The sequence below is a fragment of the Thermobia domestica genome, chromosome 3 (assembly GCF_964235325.1).
Source record: "Thermobia domestica chromosome 3, izTheDome1.hap1.1, whole genome shotgun sequence".
Classification (NCBI taxonomy): Eukaryota; Metazoa; Arthropoda; class Insecta; order Zygentoma; family Lepismatidae; genus Thermobia; species Thermobia domestica.
The window spans coordinates 273,598,785-273,619,758 of record NC_137456.1 but is presented as its reverse complement, the minus strand read 5'-3'; the positions used below and the strand labels follow the sequence as shown (position 1 = coordinate 273,619,758).

The following is a 20,974-nucleotide window of genomic DNA, read 5'->3' as shown; positions in this document are numbered from 1 at the left end:
ACACATTGTCAATAGCCGTTTTTGAGTGCGTGGTTATTCTAGTGGGTTTATTTATGATATATGTTACGTTATACGTGTTTAGAAGTGTAATTGCGTGTTCTTTTTCTGGACAGTTTTTAAGGAAATCTTCAAATCTCCGCACATTATAATTTTTTTTTCTTGTGTATATTCCGTATGCCCTCTACAAACATTTTGAGTGAATTAAAGAAGGTGTCAAGAGATCCCCGTTGGCTACGATATACTACAGCAATTATTAAATTTAACTTTTCTATAGTAATGACTGACTGCACATTCATAAGCGAACTCGGTACTTCGCATGTCTATTTTTTTAACATCTTGTGTCAAGTTTTCTTCGACTAGGATTACTGATCCTCCTCTGCTGTTTATTTCCCTACAGAAGTGACTAACTACTTCATAGTTTTGAATTTTTATTTGTTCAAAATTTTCTTTTGTTAACCAATGTTCGGTCAGGCATACGATTTGCGGTTGTTTGTCTATTGTATGTAAGAATGCTTCAAGGTCAGTTACTTTTGATGTCAACCCTTGGATATTCTAGTGCATTAATGTCATAATGGGTTTCTGCGTGTTTCTCCTTACCTGCATATGTTTATTGCATCAATTAAAAAAAGGTTTGCTCATTTATTTGTTTCCTTTCAAAATACGAAGTAGTCACATGCTCATGCCTGGTTTTGTAAAACACATGATTTCATTGTTTCAGAGTTTCGATCAAGACAATTAAGAAAATAGACATGCTTAATCCTTGTCTTCTGCGCGCCGCAGTTCCTTCTCGGAAATAATTAAGCGTGTTTTTTTCGCAAATTCATAAGTATAAATGGAGATTGAGAGGGAGGAGTCCACTAAACCAGAGATTATAACTAATAGTTGAGTTACAGAATATGTTTCTTTGTGAATACACGCCCTATCATTTTGAATATTACCCCAAGTAAAAGTTCCTGGCGTACGTATTGATTCCCTTCTTAGTGGGAGAGCGCGCTTTTTGTATATGACGAGTTTGTAGCGGGTTTAATGTAAAAATATTCGAAAGTGATTGATATTAGGTCGAATTCATAGTTTGGGGGTTACTGAAGTGAATAGGAACTCTCCCGAAGCTGTTTAAGTCTAAGCTTAGCCCCCATCCCCATGTTGAGTATGAAAATTAAAATATGCAAAGTCACTAAGATTAGCGTATAACTCATAGTTTTCGGGGTCTCTAGATGAATAGTGATAATCTCCAATCCGTCAAAATAGTGTTCCTCACAAGACCAGAAATAAAGTTGCCTCGTCTCGACTATGGAGGACTTATTTCTCGTCTAAATTATCGAAGGATTAGTTCTCGTCTCATCTTAAAATTTATTCGGATTGTTTTGCAAATTTATTCATGCCCTAATTTTTCTTAATTTCATCCACAATTTACGAGATTCCCTCCTCATCACGAAAGGTTTATGAAAAGTGTAGTATAACAAAAGTTTAAAATATGTTAATTTTTGTAGCAGTAGTGTGGCCAGGGAGGATCCGGGCTGTACATCCCTAAAAGTTCTTTTTCAATTCTTGCATTATTATTTTTGTCGAAGTTATACATAACCATTTTAAAATTGTCACAGTTAATACTCTATTGTATTCTTATTTTTCGTGCACTGCAATTTTTATGTATTTTATTGTTACTTATGATGTAAAAGCTGTGTAAAGGCGCTTGCCCTTTCTGTATTGAAAGTATTTTAGCAAAACTATGTTTGCTTGAACAAGTCATTGAAGCGGTGAAAAAATATAAAGGCTAAAATTTGTAAAAAATGAACTTTGAAACAACGTTTACGGAAAAGGGTGTCGGACTACCCACTGTCCTGTGTGGTATTCCATACTACTGGTGCGAAAAGAAATAACAGTTTTTCAGTTTTTAACACTAGAACTACCAGAAAATTAATTATACAAGAACTACCAGAAAATTAATTATACAAGAACTACCAAAGGGGTCATTTTGACCCCTTGTGTTTTAGAGGCTTTTAGGTTGAAATTTAGTGTTCCTTTGGCAATCAAGACTTGATGTGACTTGATATAAAAATTAATGTGCTTTAGAATCCACATTAGCTTTAACCATGTATCAAACCATGATCTCCCACGCCAAAATGTTGGACAATATGTGAATAAATGTACACTTGAATCTTTTAAAAATACAAACTCAGGAAAATTTACTATACAATAATTTATGCATTTATTTAAAAGTATTAGATGAGACCATATAAACGAGTACAAGTTTCAAGAATAAATCAAAATTTTGATAATAGTATTATTTTGAGGCATATAGGTATTAATTTCAATTCATTGATTTCGCTACATGTCAGGATTTAGCACTTCTTTGTTTCTCCGGTGGAAGTTCTTGATGCTGTTAGTAAGTCTTTCAAAGTACGCTATTGTCTCACTTTCTCAGAATGTTCCTTTGCCAACTTGAAAAGGCAGAACTTCTCCAATTTTCTGTCTACAAATATGCCTATTTGTAATATACTTGTATAAGATATAAGAGTTTCTGGCGGCCAAACCAAGTAGGTTATAAAAGAGCTATACCAGCCATTTAGTTCTAACAGCCCTCACAGAATATTTACTATCCATCTGGTCTACAATGTCTACACCAATTTTCTGCTGATTGTAAAACAAAACTTTCAGTTTTCTTATTTTCGTGACCACTCATTACATGTACGTTATTGTGAAGGGTGCTCAATATCAGTACTATTTTGTTTTTCTTGCATTGATATGTGGTGAGTGTGATATCATCCACGGTTTTGAGTAGTCTGTGGTATACAGATCTTTATTATGGAAACGTACGGAAGCTGGAACTTTTCTTCTGTTGCTTGGGACAGTATCAAGCAAATTTATTGCGATAATTTTTAGTTCCCTTGCAAAATGTAGAGACGTAAAAATGTTGTTTCAAGTTACCTGCAATCCCACGTTTCAAAAGATGTAAAACTACATGTTTAGGAAAAGGGATGTTCGTTGGCCTCTTTTCATCTTTTCCTAGATATGGAAAACTATTTACTATATATTTGTTCTTCACTTCAACAAGCGTCCAAAATTTGTCGTCATATTTATCCGGCTTACTATCCATGAACTGAAGAAATGGACCGCGAGATTTCTTTGGAAAGAGCCGGTCACCAATAGTGCAATAAGTATAAGGATTTAGCTTATTTGGGCAGGAAATAAACAAAACCTGTTAGTTTTACATCTTTCGCTCCTCTTAGATTGAAGATAAATCTTATAAAACTCATCATTTCTTCAAACCTGTTTCTGAGCATAACATTCCGAAAAAAGCTGTAGCCCAAGCTTTCCAGACAGAAACACTTTACACTTAACGCTTTTCATCCTCATTTCTCCACAGAAATACAGCACGACAATAATTCTATCAAACTAGAGAGAAACTGACCAGTTAGGATCATCTAAAACTCGACGGGCCTCAACTTCTGCATACTTATTTATATTTCGCAGTAGAATATTGGTTACAATCAGTCTGAATGAACTTGCACAAGCATCATCCATATTACGCATAACGAATGATGTGGGTTCTGGTTTGATACGAACTATATAATGTTTTTGTAATCTTCCGCATGTCTTATTTACATTCACTATCGTCCACACAGTCTGATTCGGAGTTCACTAGGCCTACCAGTAATTTCTGTTGAATTCCCTTGCTCAGATTCTTCACTTGAATCATTATTACTAGAATCAGAATCAGTATATTTGACTCCTTTGTCATAAGTACTGGAAAAATCTAATTTTCTAAGGTCTGTAACATCTTCCTTTTCAACCCAGCTCTTACTGTCCTCATCACCAGAAATACTATCGTCAATATCCTGTAACTATGCTAGAAACTCTGTTGTGCATGTCGTTTACCACTTGAAGACTCAATCATTCGCAAACAGTGAAACACGTTCTTCAAAATAACTACCACAATTCAATGGTTGTTCAAAATTGTTTCGAGGACATCAATAATACACCTTGATAAAAAGTAAAAACAAGAATCAAAAAACGCATTTTTTATCCATGTAAAATAAATAGGAAGTGAAATTTGTGGTGGACAAACACCGTCTGCGTGGGTTTTCTCGAGGATCACCCATTTCCTCCCACTTTATTTATTGCACCATTTCATTCATTTCTCATCATCACCGTCTACTTTAGCCTAACCGGCATAATCGTGGGACGTAAAACTCAAGGATTTCATTTTCATTTCCAAAGTAAATAAGTAGGTGTGAAAATGACCCCTGTGTGACTATTTTTGTTTTTTTAAAGAAAACCAAAAATGACTGTACTATGGTATTTATGATATAATCACACTGGTTAGAGAGAAGAAAAGTGGTGCCATATGTTTTGCATATACTAATTACGGTTCAAATTAAAGAATGATGAATGACAGTGAGGGGTCAAAATGACCCCTTTGGTACTTCGACAGATATTTTTGAAAAACTGCGAAGATTATAAAACAGTTCCGATTTTCAGAGAAAATTGTTTCGAATTTAAAAACTGTTGCGTTTGTAACTGAAGCCGATTTTTAATAGAAAACCAAACTGTTTTTAGTAGCAAACCGAGCCGGTTTAAAACTAAAAACGGTTTTGGTGAATTCGGTTAGTGTTCAAGATTATGGTTAAAAAAAAAAATCCTTGAGAGTTGACTTGCGCGACAGTTTATAATTGTTTATGTGTCCAGTGTAGCTGATAAGTTGATTTAGCTTATTAATATAAGTACTTGCAACCCTAACTGTAGCCGACAACAAGAGCAGAAGTATGACACAAGTAAGATTGTCAGATTTACTCTCACCCAAATATTAGTGTATCGAAAACCTTTTTATAATGAAGCTACTTTTGCAGTAGATACACAAAGAAAGTTAGATTGACTGTTATACTAACAATAGAGGTATGCAAGCTTATTCTTTATCAGTTGAACTTCTTACGATAAGGTAAATTTTGGCAACATGAGCTCAGTTGTTTCTACATCGCCAGAAGCGAGATGACAGTTTTGATTCATTGTGTTCTGTAATAGTTCAGTGGATTTTGTTGTGGGCGTATCTTCTGTTTTGTTTTATTATTTTCTTGTAGTTATTCCGTGTGTTGTCTGCGTTATTGTTAGTGCTGTTCTTAGTTAATTTTTTGTTTAACTGCTATAGTGCTATCTTTTTGAGAAGGTGGCTGAAAATTCCCACATTGTTATAAGAAGCAAAGAAAGAAGGGAAAAATTCTTTACACTGGTAAAAAATCATGTTATTAAACGTTTATTCATATTTTCGAAAGCAGGCAGTGAAGCTGGAGACAGAGTTTTTCCTTAGGCGTCAAGGCACCTCTGGAAAGGGGGGGGGGGGAGTAACTGATTTATACCATGACTGAGAGTGGGTTAATTCCTGAAGCTAACCTCGTCTTTCGCGACACAAAAACAGATGATTACCACGGAGAATTAGATGCAGAAGACATTTCCAAGAAATACTCCTTCCGAATGCACCACCAAATTCCGTGGTTGTTATAGATATATGACCCCACACACTCAATGAAAGACGAAAAAATCCCTACGAAATCATGTACTAAAAAATAAATTGTATAGTGGTTAAAACATAAAGGTGTTGAATGTGATTTAAGCTGGAACAGATTTGAAGTAATAGAAATGTTAAATAAAGTTGCTTCTAACATAGAAGACTTCTACAGAATAGACTGCATTGCAAAGGAAGCTGGATATTAAGTTTTTCGTCTCCCCCTTATCATTGCGAACTCCCTCCCACTGAACTTGTGTGGAGTAAGATTTGGTTGTTTCTTGCCTCCAGAAGATTACGTATGGTAAGTAATTACACTTCCTTTCCTATTATTATTATTACTATTACTATTATTATTATTTTTAAAGTTGCTTACCGCTGTTGTTTGGTTTGTGTTCTTGTTTTATTTTCTGCAATTGGTCTCATACTCACAATAAGTGGCAACGTCGCGCTCGTTGAACGTCATTTCCGTTTTATAATCTTCCTAGGGTGGGACAGATAGTAGAATTTGTAATCTTTTCCCAGTTCTACGGATGTTTCTAGATAAAATATGTTTTTAGTTTTGGTATAATTGAGTTTAAAATTATTTCATCTATCATTAATTTATTGTGTGGGAAAGAGAAATTCAAACACGTATTCAAAGAACATACCAATTTAGTTTTCTTTCTTCACATTGATTTGATTTTCAGTTTAGAGTCTCTTATCAGGAGCAAGGCTATATGAAACGTGAATTTACAGCTTAACATGGGATCCGAACCACACAAACACCCGCAAAAGGGATTCCTACTTACAGATGGAGATTCCATTTATATTTCCCATTTGTGTTTACCCCCATTGAACCTCCAGGCGTTTCTCTCCATCTTTTCATCATTATATTTGTTGAGTTCATATTAGTGGTGGGCACAAAAACCAGTTTTTCGGTTTTCAGAAAAATCAAAACCGGTTTTTGAAATTTCCAAAATTTGTTCTACTTCTGACCAGAATGGTGTTTCGTTGTTTTCCGGAAACCGAATCCATTTCCACAGAAATAGTTTTGTGTTTTTGAAAAGTTTTCACCGAAACCAGTTTCGGTGAAAACCGAACCGGATTTGGAGAAAACCGAAACCGGTTTTTGGAGAAAACCGAAATGTCGGTTTTTCGGGTTTCGGTTTTTATAGAAACCGGTTTGGCCCATCCCTAGGTCATACGTGTCAATTCTGATCCGATTGCGATATATTTCAGCATTAAGGGCCTTCATTCTTTTTCGAATGTGTATCACGCGAAAATAATACCGCTTTTGATTCTGCTTCATTTGATGTGTTTGGCTTAATTTCATGTTTTTTACTACCTACTACATTGTGTCGTTTTATTGTCGTACCACCCCGTGTAGTTTCTTCACAATACAGTTCCAAGAATAATGAAATTAGAGGTAAATTAAAACTGTAAAGCAATTGGTACAGTGTATAGAGAAAGATTCATGTCGTCGCAGAAGGAAGCTGCTTTACAATTGTGATATTTCTTTAGCTCTTAGCATGACTGTCGTTAACACAACACGAAATGCATACTAAAAATGTGTGTTAATACATATCATATTAGCAAGCCTTACATACCAGCGAAAAAAGATAATAGAATCTCACGGTACAACAAATTCTACAATTTGTAAACTCCTATAAAATTATTTCTTAAGTTGAAGAAAATATAAATAATAATTTCTACATAGTTTGGTTCAACATAGTTCATTTAACAACAACAGCATACCACCTAATATAGTTGCAACTAATTTAACTCTCATTACTAAATTTCTTAGTATATTTAGAAATAAATTATAATTCGAAAATAAATATTACAAAATTTAAAGTATAGGACAATTTCTGACTGAAGTTTCCAGAGATATCTAAGTGAAATTAGTGTATCGCGAAATGTTTACTTAACGTCGCACGGAAAGAATTTACATTATGTAAACAGCGTGAAGAATATCAAAAGAATGCAATTTATTCGTATATATTGCATTATTCTATTACACGATTTTCAATTCGTAGATACTTAGCACTGTCATTGATTGACTCTCATTACATTCGATGGATCAGTAATCTTGAGTGATGGCTGAGTGTCGAGAAACAACATAGTTCTGATATTTTTATTAACGGTTCGTATTCCACCAACATTGTAAATGTTATCATCTTAATTTTCGACATAGAAATTGGATATGTGTCACTAAAGAACTGAGTGTATTTAGTTTATGATGTATTTAGTTTCACAGCATCTTAACATAAATTTTATAATATGTGGACTTCAATTATGGAAGGTTATTGAGACGATTAGTTCAGTTATACGGATACACTTCAATTAAACAAAGACTCTTAATATTTAACTTAAATTAATATTGGCTTTATTTACTTAATTTTAAATTTAAAAAAATAGTAGTTAAATCTAGTGGCACATTTTAGAAGGATCACATGTATTAGTAAATTTGCTTTATACGGTTATTGAGATGGATAAATGGAAATAAGACTTTTTTTTTTTTTTTTTTTGGTCTACCTATATATGAATGAAAATCTAATTAATAACCAATAATACCGGATAAAAAACTGTAGTAAATTGATTGGAGTTGTGTTGAGAAGCTACCAGGACTCAAACTTGAAAGGGGGAAAAAAGGATTACCGTTCAGCTCCTTGTGAAACAAGATAACAATAATCATAATAATAACAAAAATTGAAAGCATAGTGAGAAATGCACATGGACATACTTGCATGTACATAGTACAAGTTTTTAGCGACATACACGCTTCTAGAAGGTGAGATCAATTAGGGACACAGCTGTCTTTGGTTACTGACACACACACACACACAGAGTATCCGATTTGATCACAAGTGACCAAAGAATGAGTGTGTATACAGTGATTGAAATGGATTGACTAGATTAAAGTTATAACAGCAATGATACAGGAGACGTGGATCTGCAACTTCTGTTAACCACACGCCATGAATAGAACCCGGCTCTTCGCTCCGAGTATTTGTGACTAACAATATAGCTTGTGTTGGTACGATTATCGGAGATCTAAACGTTGAAACATCTGTGATGAACTTGTCAAGGAAAAATCTCTCGGAGCACCAAAAATATAAGTCAGAATTATATGTGCTCATGTTAAAACGCATCGAAAATAAAGCGAACTCGTAAAAAATTGTAATGATCTTCAAGGAACAGTTTTTTTTCTTTTTTCTTTTTACCCACGACACTAATATTAAACAGCAACCTATCCAAGACAATACACCGACTTCACCAATTAGAAAAAAATACACGAATTACGTTGAAATTTTAAGGAAATGCTGTTTCCTTTCTCTGACATGCATGAAAGTGTCATATATCATTGGGTTCCTGATAGAGGTACAGTCAATCAGCACAACTAATTTGAAAATTTGACAAGACTTAAGGAAAAATATGAAGACAAAATGATTCAATGGTGGTAAAATGAATGGTTTACTCATCAACACATTGGAGAAACCCCTAAAGTTATGCTTCTCAGGCAATTTTTTATGCGTGAAACTATCACCCACATGGAAGTTCCCCACTCCAGCAGCTTTTCCATTATCTTATTTTCTGCTTCTCCAGAGACAAAAGAACTCAAGGGGGTTTGATTTGGCTCAGTTAAATATTCCAGGGCATAAAGAATAGATTCTGTATCTCAACTCCCACAAGGAGTGCTCTTACTAACAGTAGCATCAACAAACGTAGAAATATGTGAATGACAATGAGGACTCTTTGGGACCTGATGATCCGTCGAGATATGAATGCAACAAGAAAGATAAATTATGAGTCTTCCCTTTGCTTGGGAGGGGGAGTTTGCGACTTCTCTAATTTCAGTGGTATTAAACTAACAAGGATGGCAGGTTTCTCTCCAAATAACAATAGCGAGTATAAGACTGTAATAGAAAAAAATAATCTGTAAAACACGACTTCTGTAATATACTTGTCCCGCTTAAGTCTAAGGAAAGACCTCATTAGAAGCAGGAAGCATTTTTGAAACTTAGAAGTGTGTAACAAAAAGAACCAGTGAAATAAAATTAAAAGTACTTACAAATAAACTTTCCCACATACACACGCACGCATAACACGTACAGGTGAAGACACACTGAATGACATTATGCTATTTTGTTTCTCGAAGAAAAGTAGTTTAGACGAACATATTTGTTCAAAATTTCAATGAGTATGTTAAAAATTGATTATGCTCTAACCCACTGTATTACTATGGCGTGATTTGTACTTCCATATTCAAGCTTTTTTTTTTTAAGAAAAAAAAATACTCGAAGCAATTTTCATTGAAATGAAAACCAATGATTTAAATCGATAACTGCTCGAGTTACAGATTTGCGGTACGGGAAGAAGACAATACAGAATCTGACACTGGGATATCTACACGGCGTGCTGCAATCTGACGACACTACAAACGATTTCAAGAAAATAAAACTGAAAAATCCTAATAGGGAATAGAAGGAGAAACTATGCAAGTAGATTTCTCGTACGAACAGGACAAATAACCTCAAGAATTGTGTGTGTGTAAACTTTACAATGCACGAATAACAAATAAAATCCGTTGGATTTTATAATAATTTTGGGAAACAATGATGTTTGCTTTTGACATGAATATTATATCTCAATCCATGTAGTGGAAGTGCAAAGATTTCACCAGAGCAAGAGAAAGAAACTTATCACGCTTAACGTTGAGGAAATGGAGCTTTTGCTCACCGATATAAAGGGAAACGTAATCTATGAGAAGTTCTTTTATTATTATTTTTTTTCTCAAGTACAGTCAATCAGTACAATTATCTTGAAATATTGAAAATACTTCGCAAAATTTGGGAAAAAAATGTCTCAACGTTGGGAAAATTAATAGATTTTTGAGCAGAATACTGTATAAACATATAAAGGTCTGTTTGTCATGCAATTTGTGGCTCATAAACGAATGACAGCCTTGCAATTCTGCTTTGTTCCTGGATCCAGCACCATAGAACTCTTTTTTTCGTTTCCTGACACTAAAGGCTGGCTTTAAAAGAACATCTCCTGTCTCAATTCAAGATGTCAAGTTGGTGAACACAAATCCTTTAGGTGAATTCAAAAAAACTGCTATTTCTTTTAATAACGGTGAAAGCATTTAACACACAAATCTGCAGATATCGCAAAGAACAGTTTCGAAGTTGATATATGAGACAAGAAAGCGGTAACTAACAAAAGTACTGAGTTAAGCACTGTATATGTGACTTGTATATATGATTTGTGTATGTATTACACCCTAACACTGAAGTAATTATTAATTGATATGGTATTAAAAGCGCAAGGAAGCAGGTGTACCAAAAAGACACCGAATACAATTCAGCAAATAAACAAATCGAAGATACACGACTAATGGAATATAATCCCTATCCGTGCAATTCCCATTTCATTAAGAAAATAATAAGATGATTCCCTAAGGAAAAGGAAAATCTCTCGCAAATAACATGAAATGTGAATTTAATAAAAGGATGAAAAATGTGACCTAAAACTGAAAATGCTTTCAATTGTAAGGCAATACTTTATATATATACACACATAGAGGTAGGGACACTTCACCAAATATTACTTCTTTCTTCATACCGTCTTGAAAAAATAAGTGGTTCAATACTACCTTTTCTGATTGAAACGTGTATTACTAGGAAATGGTTATTCGTATCAGAAAGCAGAAAAATATTTGTTTTCATTATTATATGCTTCTTATTATAAAAACATACATCGTCTTTAAGAGTAAATGCCACACAATCGAACACAACTCTATCTTTATTTCCACAGATCTGCATTTTAAAAAAATGAATTTTCACTAGATTTTTTCATATACAGTGAAACCTCTGAATAACGGACACCAATGGGACGGAAATTTTTGTCCGTTACTGAGAGGTGTCCGTTACAGAGACGTAATAAAAATTTAATTTCTCTCAACGGTAATTGTATGTAGTAATAAACAGTAAATACATTATGTATGAGCGTAAATACATAAACTTCAATATGAAAATACTCTATTTAGTACTTATTTAAATTACTGAGAGGGAAGAAGGAGAAATTAATTTCTATTAAATAATATTATTGTTGGGGAATGTGTTAATATGTTCGTATGCTGCAAATGATAATGCGTGTATGGTAATTTTCTTAAGTACATGTCATCACGATGTAAAAAAATCCATTAATTCACATACCGCCTATACGAAAAGTAAAAATAGCTTTAATAAGTATGCAATATTATTATTAAATACTGAAAATGTGGAGAAGAAACAGCATATTTCTTGGGAATAAGTCTGCAGTAGTTGTCTGCCGTGTACATCCTACGGACACTAGTTTCTGTTCGAAATTTGCTTGCTACTGTTGGATCAATTGGAGAACTTCTGTTTCACCGCGATTAATGGCAAATTTCTTTAATTGTTCAACTGTTTGACACACCAATTTGTACAAAAGAAAAATTTTGCTTTTCCAAAAAAGTAAGAAAGAAAACATTACTCGTTGAAAAATGGTATTGCAAAATAAACAACGTTTCTTTTGTTATCTATTGTCGGAAAAGGCGCAAGGTCCAGAGGAAAAAGCACTAAATTTGTTACGGAAGGGAAGATGCACATAGAATTCTTGACCATACGACTAACCCTGCATGAGTGTTAGTGCTTATTGAAGACTTTCTAGGATTTCCACCAGAAATCAGTTTATTGCGGGCATAAAAAGAAAAAAAAGTTGTTATGTTTGATGATAGATACACTTGTGGGGAAAAGACTTTTCTGTCTATTGTCATATATCACAGAACCGAGAATAATTCCTGTCCGTTATGAAGACGTTATTGAAACGTTTGGGGGTAAAAAAGGACTGTCCGCGTCCGTATTTGAGAGTGTCCGTAAAAGGGAGGGTTTTGTTCCGTACGAGAACATATATCTTTGCCGGGACAAAAAACTCTGTCCGTATTATATACGTGTCCGTTAAGGGAGGTTTCACTGTAATAACATGCACGGTATATAGGAAAACGATGATCTAGATGGTAATACAACGAAATGGATATATGATTCGCACATAAACAATATTAAGATATGGAATAACAAGAAACATGATAAGTTAAGAACTAACAAGATTATTTACAGACTGTCGAATTCGATGTATCTCAAGTAGTCAAGAAAGGAAGAGAAACAAACATAAGGTATATAGCGTAGGGTATACGGAAGTAGATACTATATATTAACGTATATAGCTTTCTTAGTATAGCTTCAAATGCAATCTATTCGAAATTATATAATTTTCTGTTAAGAATCTGTGTTTGACAAAAAAGACCATGTACAAATAATAATTAAACACAGCACGATAAAATGTGTGCCAAATATATCTAATGTAATGTATAAGAACACAATATATAACTAAATTGAAACTTCTAGGTGGTACAGTAAACAATGAAATACACCAGGATCTTCGTCATCTAAACAACAGTTTAATAAACGGTCCATTATAGGCAGATATACCATGTTCTTACATATTTCAGGGTACAATTTACGAATTAGCATTTATAAAGTTTCTTTCTCGCCCTTGTCCCGTGTATGATTGTTAAATGTTGTATGCATAAAAGCACACGAAAACATAACATTAGACTGCATTCTATTATTTATTTAAATTCCTTGCAATTAAAATACTACATATTTACCTAAAGAAAGAAAATGCAATTAACGTAATATTGCAAGTAGATGAATGTCTAAAGTAGATTTACATCACGATTAACCCTAAATGTGATAAATGTAACCGTACCTGAATTCCTCAGAGTTGTCCTCCAGTTCTCGAGAATCATGTTCTTGAACGTCCTCTTCGCTCTTGTCACTATTACGGCTAGACCAGTGATTACTTACAACTTCATCCCTACAACAAAATCTCAGAATATTAAAAAATTGATTTTACAGTGAGATGTTTAACACTTTACAATCAATTATCTATTTATATACGACTCATTAAACATATAGCTATTGAACTCTCTTTGCAAACTGATATTACATCATTTTTATTATCTTCTAGACGATAGCCTCAATCACTTAACTCGGAAAATTTAACATTATGATATCCATCTTTTAACCTTTTACTGATCTTCAACATTTAAAATATCGATACACATATCTGAAATTGACTGTGTTCCAGGTCCTTAGTTATATATGAGATAATTTGGAATCGCAAAGGTAAATAGTCCCCTTTATTAATTCCCTTTGCTGAGTCCGGCGAAATGAAATGGCATAGAGTTCAGAAATTTTGTAATGCTGTAAACGACTTTCCGAAATGAAAAATGAAACCTTTACACCGAGAATTAAAAGAAATACCGGTAATCACATAGATGAACACCAACATTTCAGATAGAAAAGTGCATTTAATTCAAGCTGTATCTTTCAAAGTGTCAAGGACACAAATCACGACACATTAGTGCTAATTGCACAGGAAGAAATTAAGGAACAAAAACTTTTTATATTTCAAAATCATATAAGCTGTTCTTACTGTGAATAACTTGTATAGAGATTTCGAAATAACAAGTAACATTGTCTTGAGCAGGATTTCTGCTCTGTAATTGCAGTAATCCAGTATTTTGAATTTCCAGCCAGCGATTGTATTAAGTGATTTCTTTCCACTAATATGAATGTTGTCAATACTACACGTGCTAGCTGGAAATATTATATTACTTCAATAATTCCTATGTTTGGCGAATAGAAAGATGAATTATGCATAGAGATGTGCAATTCAGATGTTTCTATGACAACTAGTTGTATTAATGCAGACTTTTAAATGTTTCCATATGAAACAATTGTAACAATCTTGAAAAGAAGCTGTTTCGGCTGTAAATTTGGACTCAATCTTCTAAGAAATCGAACTCATACAATATCACACAATAGTTAACCAAGTGACTTATTAACTGTACTTCGGTTCATTTTCCTGCAAGATATACTTAGAATTGCATTTTTCTAAAACATATTTCTATAGTATAATACGAGACAGAAAGTAATAACATTATATTTGGTAAAAAAATTTGAAAACAAACATCTTTACAAACTACAGACTATTTTCTTTTTTTGGCTCGGTGTTCACGACCGACTAATTATTAATACATTCCGCCTTCCTTTTAACTTAACTATCTATTAAAGATTGATGAACAAATGTGTAGATATTAAAAAATACAGTGAATCGACTGTTTCGAGGTAAGTAGGAACCAAATTGATTTTACATAATCGGACTATGATGTACTCAGTATTTCGTTAGTAAGGGGGTTCAAGATCCGAAGTTCATAAAATTCATATATATATATATATATATATATATATATATATATATATATAAATAATATATATATATATATATATATATATATATATATATATATATATATATATTAACAACCTCCTAACGTCGTGCCTTAAAAGCATGGGGATAAACAAAGTATGACGTTCAGAGATTGCTACTACTCATTGTCCGAAATGAGTAGGTCAAAGTGAATTGAGAGGAATGATAACACATCTATGCTTCATTTAATAACTGTATTGATCTAAGCAATATCATGATGTCTGTGTGTATGTTTGAGTGTGAATGTAGCATAACAATTCAGATCACAAATCGTAAACCTCTAAGAATTGGATCACGATCAACACGCACATAGCTGAGATATACATACCTGCTTAAACGATGAGTGTCTGGTCTGGATAATAGTACTTCTCAGTTCTGGATCTTCTGGACTGGATAGTTGGTTGTATGTGGTCTCCAAATGAACCAACTAGAAGGCAACCATAACTATTGGACTATGGTTGGACGTTGAAGAATAGATCACTCTTGATCTATTCGTAGTCGTAATGGATCGCAGACCACGGCTTGGCTGCTACTTTTTTTCCTAAGTGTCTCTGATTCCTCTGATCCACTTCTGATCCCAATCCTCTCCAACAAGAGGTTTTTGTTCATGATTCCAGACACTGGAATTCGCTTCGTCGATCTTTTGTGTTTATCTCAGCTATTGGTGAAACATTGGTTTCAACCCGTATTACATCGTGATCAAATTCCCAGACTAACAATCGTTGCAAATCTGAAGTTGTGCCACATTCAAATTGTGTCAATGTTAACAGACAATATTTCACATTGGTGACATTACAGATTTCGTTCACAACTTTACAAATCAAAACAAAACAAATAAACTGACGACTTAGCGTCTAGCCATTATTTCAGTGACAACATAACACAAATACAACCATTTACGTAAATAAATACACGTGCTTGTATGCCATGACAACATTCCATTATTACTTCAATTTAATCTCTTTAATTTTAATTCCAATAAATCCATCACCCAGAGTAAAATCGTAAAACCGTATTTCGCTACAATATATACCATGATATGTTGAATGATATTTGTGCATAATATATTGCATAAGGAGGGAGGTAAAACGAGTCCCCTTAATATGCGACTGTAATCCGGCGGGAACATGTCCTCTTGCGTTTACTCGTACAACTCGAACTCTTCTTCAGTATATAAAGAACGAATTTGTTAGCTGTATGTAATGTATTTAAAAAAATCAGGAGGCTTGAGAACTAATTTCATTTCTATCAAGCATTTGTGCTAAATGAAAGAAGTCTTCAAAGAGGGAGCCTGTCACTGTTACAACAATAAGCTAACCACGTAGTAAGAGTATAGTGTGTGATCCTGTGCAGTCACGCGTGCAAGAAATTTCGAAAAGATTAAAATTTCTGGGGGTTCAAAATTAAATATAATCTTTAATTACATTAAAATTTCTAACGTGAGCATAACTTTACAGTTAAGACTAGAATTTTGGGGGAAGGTACATCCTCAGGAACCACTCCTGCATACATCCCTTATCCTTTGCATACCATGTAGAAAAGTTACAAGAGAAAGGTTTCAAGGAAATGTGAATAAAATCTAAAAAAATATTATTAATTTAGGATAGGCTGAGGCAGAGACAAAATATAAAGTAGTCGGTAGTCATAGTAGGATAAAACCAATGACCGGCTTCCAGCAGTCCTAGAAGAATAAATTAAAATGTAATTAATTAAGCTGTTATTTATACTTCTAGCATGCACATAGTATATTCTAAATTTATTGCAACATCATTTCTTGAATAATCCTGCCACTTTTATCTGCAATAACGCTAGATAGAGAAACACCGAGAAGGGAAGGAGTCCGCAGTCCGTCAAGTGCGCTAAATATTGTGTACCATTGGCTACTGCACACGTTCATTCTCATGTGAATAAGAGCTATAGGACCATACAATTAATTATTTATTAAAATGACCATAATAGGCGTAAGGGAAACACTTTTTCCCATCTCAAGATAGAATTCATGAAATAGTTTTTATAAAGCCTGTTATTCGAAGATTTTGCCACATATAAGTATTAAATGTTATAGGCTATATAGAAAACACTACGAAACATTATAGGCATGTATTATTTATTCATATTCCCTCCAGTCGCATTAGTTTCTATTTACACTGAAAGTACGACAATACGATTAGAAAGTATCTTATGGAGTTGAATATACAAATGTTAGTGTCATGCATGATTCTGAGAACTAGCATAAATATAGGCATACCTGAGTTTCTCAGATTTGTTCTCTAATTATGAAAAATCATCATCTCCTGAAGTATCTTCTTCGCTTTTATAACCAATCTGTTTAGATGAGTGATCACTTGACTTTTCATCCCTACGAGTAAAGTCTCTAACTATTCTATCAACAAAACCTACTTTACTGTGAAATGGTTCCCATATAAAAATAAACTACGAATTCATGAATAACTATTTAAATATATGGTACTTGAACTTGCTAAAATTGCTGTAACATCATTTCTGTTACCAAGTAAAGTGATTCTAAATTGAAGGTAAACAAATTTGATTAACAAATAAACTTTAATGCAATTATATTCAACGTTATATTTTTTACTGATTTTTTACATTTCAAAATTTTAATGAACATGTTAAGAGGTGATCCTTATTTTCCATTCCATTAATATTACTATGACAGAGTTAGTAAGTGCAATATTCTACAGTCTTGTTTATAGTTTTCGCCTAATGTTAAGCAAAGTAATTCTCATAGTATCTAAGGCACATTATGTAGCTCCAAAATTGTTTAAGCTGTAGATTCGACGTATGAGAACAATATATTGCAGAATGTGATGTAACGAGCTTTCTATATTTAGTAGTGCAACAGAGAATTAAACGAGAATCTATTGTATCAAATATATGAGATCCAATATTTGATACTGGATATATAGTGCTAGTCACTTTATATCTGTGCTAGAAAAGCGCTTCACTCCTGCTATATTTTTCGAAGTGACAAGAACTCAAAATTAAAGGTATACCTATAAACAAAGGTCATTTGTTGGTATAGTTTAAAAATTGTAATTTAAATGCACTGTAATTAAATGCTGCGTCTGAAAGCGTAAAACTATATTTTCAGTGTTCATTTTCCCAAAAAGAGTAATTTGATCAATTGAAAATAATTATTTTCTTTGTGCATTTGATTTGGGAGCTTGGAAAATTAAGTATTTTAATATTCCATTGGAATATTTATTGTGATACTTTCAACACTAATGGTCTAGTTTACGAACTCTACTGTTTCATACTACACGGTTAGCGTATGCGCCTTTGGCGTGGGAGACCCTGATTCGATTCCCGGTGGGAGCTAATATATTTCGGATTCCAAGTTAATCAGTAGGTCCCGTGTCACATAGCCTCGCAATAGTTCGGCACATGACGCAGAAATGCGTGCAAAAGGAGAGTATTTCGTAATCAATAAAACCACCAGACAGGAATGCATTAAGAAACGGAACTTCGCCATTTTTTTTTTTTCATCTGTTTTACTCCATGCATAAAACTAAAGACGAATCAACACTCTATGACAGTTTTCATTCTAAACAGCAAAGACGAATACAACACAATACTAGAAAAAGTCATCAAATCAAACACGGCTTGTGAAATATAATCATTATTCATGTAATCCGTGTTTCAATTAAGGAAAAGAAAAACATTCATAAGGTGATTTCACAAAGCACAGGAAGTTTGTTTCCAATTAAGGAAAAGAGTATTATAAATGTCGAATAAGAAGGATGAAAAAGTCAGTAAAATTGAAGCAATTGCATTAGCAAGATGATGCATACATCGAAAGGTATATTCGTTTACCCAAATGTTATTTTATTTCATATTTTTGACAACAAAAAAGAGGTGGTTATGAAGACCGTTGTTGTTGTTGTTGTTGTTTGGAAAGTAGACAAATAGCAAATGTTGAGTCGTACGAGAAAATACAAATACATTTGTTATTGATCTTGTACGATCCTTATCACGACTCCCAAACATTATCAAGAGTACATAGTATGTCAGAAAAATAACAGAACTTCTTGAATTAAAACAAAGCAAATTAGGTATTTTACGAACTGCACTTCCTTTTATTGAAAAATACATCCCTTCCGCATCAATATACCGGTGTACACGTTCAATCAATTCTAGTAGAGAGTGTTTAATGTCCTTTTTCAAAATCGCCTTAATAACCGTCATCACGGAAAAGTGGACGTGTGTAACAGTAATAAAATGTTCCTCTCATGGCCAATTTTAATTTCGGGGATGGCAAATAGTCACACGGTGATAAATCAGGCCAATACAGAAAATGTGGAAGCACACAGATTAGTCTTTTAGTCAAAAAGTTACGAACTGCGACGGTTCTGTGACATTGTGCATTGTCGTGCAATAAAGACAAATGTCTGGTGCTCGATACTCGGGATTCTACGCGAACGATTGCTTCCACAAAGGCTGCATAACATCCAGATAATATTTACCATTAACAGTTTGACCCTGTGGAATTCCCGAAGTCGTATCATACCTTTGGATTCGTAAAAACAAATCAAATTTGTTTTCTCATGTGACTTCTGAAAAAGCAATTTTTCCGCTTTCGGAAAACCTGGGAACTCCAACGTACTATTTCGGCGTTTCGTTAGCGGGTTGTACTAGAAGCATCAAGTCTCATCACCAGTTACAATCGATTCCAAGAATGTTTTGTTTCGTCTGGCTGTTTTAATCAGGTATTTGCAATGTTAAACTCTAGCAAGTTTTTGGTCGTCAGTTAACGTGTGCAAAACTCACCAAGCAAAAATTTTCCGTTTCTTTAAATCGTTTGTCAAAATTTCGTGAATTATGTCTTTCGTCGTATTTAGTTCCTCTGCTAACAATCTCATAGTCGAATTCGCATCGTAGGCGATCATTTCACACACTTGCTCCACCAACTTATCGCGATTTTTGTTTTTTGGTCTGCCTGGCTTTGAGTTGTCTCAAAAGGACTCACCACCGTCCCGGAATCGCGTATACCATTGGAACCCACGTGTACGAGATAAGCACTCATCACCATACATTTGTTTCATCATTTCCAATGTTTGAGCAAATGTCTTACCTAGCTTGAAACAGAATTTAAAATTAGCTCAACTAGGTTGAAACAGAATTTAAAATTGGCTCTTTGCTCCATTGTGTTTTTGTGACGAAGCGATACCAGATACAATCATTTTCCCTTATATAACTTGACACTCCTTTAATCGATTCTCATGACTGTGGTCTCGTTTTCTTGAGCAGATATTGAGCTTTCCGATGATATGTTGCTTGAATACATGGGGCTAATAGTTATCTATAAAGAAAAAAGCTCCGTTACTTTTCCGATATATTGTGTATAAGTCAGAACTGGGCACAGCTAAACCTCTACTTCCACAAATCTGCATAAAAGTTAACGAATTTTTACCAATTTTTCCTCAAAGAATAACATACACTGCATATAAAAGAAGATAATTATCTGGACGTTCCTACCAAACGAATATATGATGGGTAGATGAAGAATAGTGCCACTTAACAAAAAGAATCATGAAAAGTAAAACTATTAATTAAAAGAAAATCAAAACAGACTGTACAATTCAAGAGATTTCGTGGAATCGAGAAAGGAAAAGGTAATATGACTAAGCATATACTGTATTGTAATTATCTTGCATAGACACTATATACTAACGTATTTCTTTATATTGATTGTAATGCAATCTCCGAAAAATTATTCAGTTTTGCTTCAAGAATCTGCACTTAGCAATGACACCCTCTTCCAAATGTTAAAAAGACAATAAGTCTTCCATCATGCGCACTTAACGTACTACATCAGAATATAATATTTTGGCTAAATTGAAACTTCTCTCTTGTCTGTAAGCTACACCCGTAAATACAAAAAGTGTAAGATTACTTTCATACAACAGGAGGAAAAAAAAAACTTGCCTCTATGTTTTATAATCATCTCTTGCCCATTGTCAGATGCAATTTACAAAATGATATTTACAGAAACTTCACTGGGCATAATCGTTTTATGTCGTCGAAAGCAAAAAGTGGAAAATAAACTTTCTTATGCCAATATACTACCTGGACATAAGAAAAAAAGCACTATGAAACAAGCACACAGGTTCTAGGGAT

General features: G+C 33.7%; 1 protein-coding gene across 3 annotated transcripts in view; it reads right to left on the bottom strand.

The window, feature by feature from the left end:
* Nucleotides 1-20,974, bottom strand: part of LOC145681055 (uncharacterized) — a 77,355-nt gene that overhangs the window by 34,660 nt on the left and 21,721 nt on the right. For all 3 annotated transcript variants that reach the window (XM_081752400.1, XM_081752401.1, XM_081752402.1), the window contains exon 3: nucleotides 13,271-13,378. In XM_081752400.1, the coding sequence (XP_081608526.1) occupies nucleotides 13,271-13,378 (108 nt within the window). The remainder of the gene's footprint in view (nucleotides 1-13,270; nucleotides 13,379-20,974) is intronic.